The 5,157-nt window shown below is 42.4% G+C and overlaps 1 protein-coding gene across 2 annotated transcripts in view; it reads right to left on the bottom strand.

Annotated features, from left to right (window-relative positions):
* The window catches only part of PTH2R (parathyroid hormone 2 receptor), a 72,447-nt gene that overhangs the window by 5,944 nt on the left and 61,346 nt on the right, over positions 1-5,157 (bottom strand). For both annotated transcript variants that reach the window (XM_019652941.1, XM_019652940.1), the window contains exon 11: positions 3,514-3,652. In XM_019652941.1, the coding sequence (XP_019508486.1) occupies positions 3,514-3,652 (139 nt within the window). The remainder of the gene's footprint in view (positions 1-3,513; positions 3,653-5,157) is intronic.

Consider the following 5,157-nt stretch of genomic DNA (forward strand, 5'->3'; position numbering starts at 1 on the left):
CATGGCAACCCATTGCCACAGGGGCTGCAGCCTACGCCGTCGCCGGCGACTCATGGCAGCCCAGCTCCAGGTTGAACTGTTGTTCAGCATCTTAGCTGTGGAGGGCAGTGTCACTGGCCCTCATATGTGGGATCCGAACCGGGGTCCTCTGGCATCCCAAGCCAGTTCTTAACCATTGCGCCACTCGGCCCACCCTATTTAGTACTTTTTATCCAAGAAATTGCCAAATCTGGCTTCATCTTTCTTATCTCTCAAACATTATTTTGTCTCTTTGAATCATTTATGTCCTGGCTATCTCAAACAATCGTAACCTATTTCTTTGCTCACTAATCATTCCTCCAGCTACTTTATTTACTTAATTACTTATTTACTCACTTTCTTACTTATTTACTTATTAACTTACTTTTATACTACTTATTTTACTTCTTGGAAATAAACCGTGTGAGTAGTGATCACACTGGACTAAGACTAAAGAAAATTGGGTTCAGGTTCTAGATTTGTCATTACTACTCATGTGATCATGATTCAGTTATCTCTAAAATGAGGAAATAGGGCCCAGAAGCCCATAAAAGCTCTAATACCCAAGGCTTTGCTAGACACAAATGTCCCACAAAATCATATTGAAATGCCTAATTTAGACATTTGGAGTTGCACATTCTCTCCACCTCCTTCTCCTCTGCCTCACTTATCTCTCACTAGAGCCTAGACCACCTGCTCCTCTCAGCTCAGGGCCATCTGCTCTAACTCACATCCATAGTTTCCTCTATTAAGAGCGTCGCTGGTGTAGTGGTATGCAAGATTCCCATAGTTTCCTCTATAGCCTATGGGCTTTCTCCTATGCTACGCCTAGTCCTCACACCTTGAGTCACCAATAGTCCACTTAATTTAAAAATTTCACCGTAAGTGTGTTTCATTCAAGGCAGCATCCCTGATAAGACATTGGGTTTCTCTGACCTACCTAGTCCTTGCAACCTTCTGAGGCTGCTCAGGATGTGCTTGTCCTCCTCCTGAATCCTGACTAGCCAGTACCCTTTTTCCATAACTGCATACGCTGCATATGTGGGCAGGACATGCTGAATACCTTCGTAGCATTTTAATATAGTCAAATTAGATAAAGGGGGGTGGCATTAACTGCACCTACAGAACCTTGAAAGTCTTGTTTAACACTACTCTAAAAAGAAAATTGCTTTCTTCCTTTAAGATGAATGGGTAAATACCGGTACCTGGAGACCATTCTAGACTCAACTAACTTTACTCCTATTGTGTGTGACTAGGAGCCAAGGCTAGGTTAAAACAAAAAATAAAGCAGAGCAACATGTTGTGAAATTGTCACAAATGTAAAAGTTTAGGGACAGTTTGGTTCAATGCAGGGTAAGAAAAAGTTGTGAAAAACTAAAATTTAGTGGATATCCTGCTAGCTCAACCATCTGCGTTTTTCATTTTTTATCTATGATTGAGCTCTTCTACAACTCTTTAGAGATAAAAGTCAATTTGTAAAAAGACAGTAGTTGAATTCATTTTCTATTCCTATATAACAAATTACCACAAATGTAGTGTCTTAAACCATACCCATTTATTATCCCTCAGTTTCTCTATGCCTCAAGTCCAGGCTCCTCTGCTAAGGGTATCACCAGGCCGGAATCAAGGTGTTGACCAGAACGGAGTTCTCATTTGGACCTCAGGGTTCTCGTCCAAGTTCATTCAGATTGCTAGCCGAGCTCAGTTCCTTGCAATTCTAGGACTAATGGTTGGCTATTGACCAGGAGTCACTCAGTTCCTACCAACTGTCCTTAGGCTATCCTCAGGTCCTAGCCACAGGCCCTCACAAATGTCACATGACTTCTTTATAACCAGCGAGAGAATCTCTCTCCAGGCTGCCAGGATGGAGTCTTATTTAATGTGTTCCAGTCACAGGAGTGACTTCCCCATCACCTTTGCCATATAATGTAACCTAATCAAGGGAGAGACTATTCCATCATAGGTCTTGCCCACTCTCAAGGGAGGGGCGTAGCAAGTAGGGACTACACACATCATGTACACCAGGGGGCAGAATCTTGGGGGCCATCTTAGAAATCTGCCAACCACATCAGTTCAAATAATTTCTGTCCACAGAAATGCAAATTATGCCCAATGCAACGCCACTAAGTATAGCCCTATGGATGTAGACAAGTTTGCTAATTTGGATCCATTTGTAAATTCATTTTGGCATTCATTATTCTCTATAAAGCAAGTGTAATATCTTACCATTTCCTTCATTAATGAGTTACCGTATTTGCCGGCGTATAAGACGACTGGGCGTATAAGACGACCCCCTAACATTTCTACTCAAAATACAGAGTTTGTATATACTCACCGTATAAGACTACCCCCTCTTCCACACACCTTCCACACACCAAATAAAAGGTAAAACAATATCAGATTTGATTTGGCCCACTGAAGTGCAAACAAGCGTATTGTATTTCGNAAAAAAAAAAAGTATTTATTGAGTTTACACAATGTGAAGTGTTCGGTGTGCGAGGGATAAACAGTTTAAATAAGACGGACAAAGTCTCTGTTCTCTTACAGCTTACATTCTAGAAGGAAATACAGATGGATAAAAATATAAACAAACAGCCATACGAAAAAAAAAGTCTAAGATGATAAAGGCTCTGCAGGCAAAACAAGTGGTGTTGACAGAGAAGAATGGAAAAGATGTATCAGCTAGGGAACGCAACAAAGACCTCTCTGAGGAGGTAACATTTAAGCTGGTTTGAGTGCCAATAAGAAGCCAGGCCTTACAACTATTAGGGCGAAAAGTGTTCCAGGCAAAAGGAACAGCAAGTACAAACCCCTGAGGAGGGAAGGAGCTTGAGGAACAGAAGTGTGGAGGTGCTAGTGTGGCTCAAACTTAGTGGGCAGCAGGGAGAGTGGTGTGACATGGAGTCACAGTCAGCCTCGTAGGGCTGTGCACACCAGAATATGGTGTTTATGGGAAGCTTCTGGATACTTCTGGCAGATGAGTCACATGATCAAATTTATTTTTAAGATGCTTCAGACTATCGTATGGAGATGAGACTGAAGGCGGCAGGAGGTATCAGGAAATGAGTGTGCAGCAAGAAAGGTCGGGAGACATCTGCAGCAGCCCGTGTGAAGGATGATGGTAATTGTATTTTCAAACAAGATAAAATGTGCAGCAGCCACCTCTTCCTCTTTTTTGTCTCCCTTTTTTTCCCCTCCCCTGCCTTCCCTTTCTTTTGCTTACATTTAGTTTCCATACACACGGAGAAGTCCCTACTTTGCAGTGTTACACATTTTACAATTTCCTTGCTCCTCTCACCACCCCATCTTGTCGGTGAGAAACAGCTCCTGCTGCGTTGGAGGGTAAGCTGACCTCTTCAGGATGGAAAAGCACAAAGGCCAGAGAATAGTGGCCCTAGGGAGACAGGAGCCCGAAAGCCAGAGAGGGCCAGAGACAGCGGTTGCGAGGGGAAATAAAGCCACACACTAGAATGGAGTTCCTAGACGGCACGCTACCTGGAAGGAGTTGAAGAAGAGCTCACAGTGCATCCGGATCTCCCATCCGAGCCCCGCGAAGGAGTGGGGCAGGCACACGAACACGATGTAATGCACTCCGAACACCAGCACCAGGACCAGCGTCGATTTGGCAAGTTTCCTGAAACGGAATACCAAGCCTTCTTCTTAGTCAATCTAGGGTACTTTTCAGTAGAGACAGCTTGTTGGGGAAAAAAAGTCAAGCTTAGCAGAGCTAACAGGGGCTGACTTTTCCCCGTTTCTTTGGATCCCAAGGCTTCTGCTGGTTTTCTTCCCTCCCCCCCACTTCCTTTCACTTTTATTCTAAAACCATGTGATTTATTCTCACCTCCCATGATTATTCTCCCCTAAATCTCTCTAATCTAATTTCCACTTTTCTTGCTTAAAAGATGCTATTTTCATAAAGCCGTGAAATGCCTTTTTTTCTGTCCTAAATCTTCTTTAACTTCTATGCTTGAGACTTAAAGAAGTATTACTTCTAACCATGATTACTGTCATTACTTTCATAGGCAGCATTTTGGCTTCTTTGGTTCATTTTAAAATCAACTATTCCCTAGCTTCTTACACTTGGATCTCCATTTATCATTTCATATTTTCTCATGAGCTACAAGTGGTCACCTTCTCTAAATAGTCTATATCAAATATTCTATCTCAAATTGTCTATAGTTCTAGATTTTGTTTTGAGGGACTTGGGGGGTTTTGTGAGTTTGTTTTTGTTTTTGCAAACTAATCAATTTTACTTTATTTCCTTTAACTGCCTATTTATATACATTCTCTTGTGTATTTGGAGGAATCGCTGGTTTTCCAATTTGATGGGCTGACTCTAAAATGGCCCCCTACAATCCCCACCTCTTAGTATTGACATCCTTGTTAATCCTCTCACCTTGCGGTGGGCAACACCTGGAACTTGCTTTCAATGAATTGATTACAGCCAAGCTGACGGGATGTCACTTCTGCATTACGTTGTATCAGATTGTAATTTTCATCTTACTAGCAGAGTTTCTCCCTTGTTTGGTTCAATGAAGCGAGTTACCATGCTGTGAGCTGCTCTAATTAGAGGCTCATGTGGCAAGGAGAATTGGCATCGCCAACAGCCAGCAAGAGATTGAACACTGCCAACAATCACATAAACTTAGAAATGAGTTCTTCCCCAGTCCAACCTTAAGATAAGACTGCAGCCCTGACTGACATCTCAACTGCAGCCTTGTAAAAGACCCTGGAGCAGAGGGCCCAGCTAAGCCAGGCCCAGATTTCAAACCTATCGAAGCTGTGAAATAGCAAGTGTGTGTTAGTTTTAAACCACTAAATTTGTGGTAATTCATTTGCACAATAGATAGCCAGTACATCCAAGCGCATCATTTTCTGGTGTTTGGTTTGGTTGTTCATTTTGTTGGTTTTCTGTAGGTTTTTTTTGTGTTTTCTTTTGGGTTTGGGTTTTTTTTTTTTAGTACTTTTTTTTTTTAAGATTTTTTTATTAGGGAATTGGGAGGATGGGAACAGTGCTGGGGAATTGGGGAAAGAGGAACACACAAGTTGCTGTTGTTTGTTCTTCAGTCTAGTTGTGGAGGACATTGCTTCACTGGCCCAAGTTGGCACCATCATTGCGCTCTTCCCGGGCGAGGCAGA

Source organism: Hipposideros armiger, unplaced genomic scaffold (genome assembly GCF_001890085.2).
Source record: "Hipposideros armiger isolate ML-2016 unplaced genomic scaffold, ASM189008v1 scaffold_190, whole genome shotgun sequence".
NCBI lineage: Eukaryota > Metazoa > Chordata > Mammalia > Chiroptera > Hipposideridae > Hipposideros > Hipposideros armiger.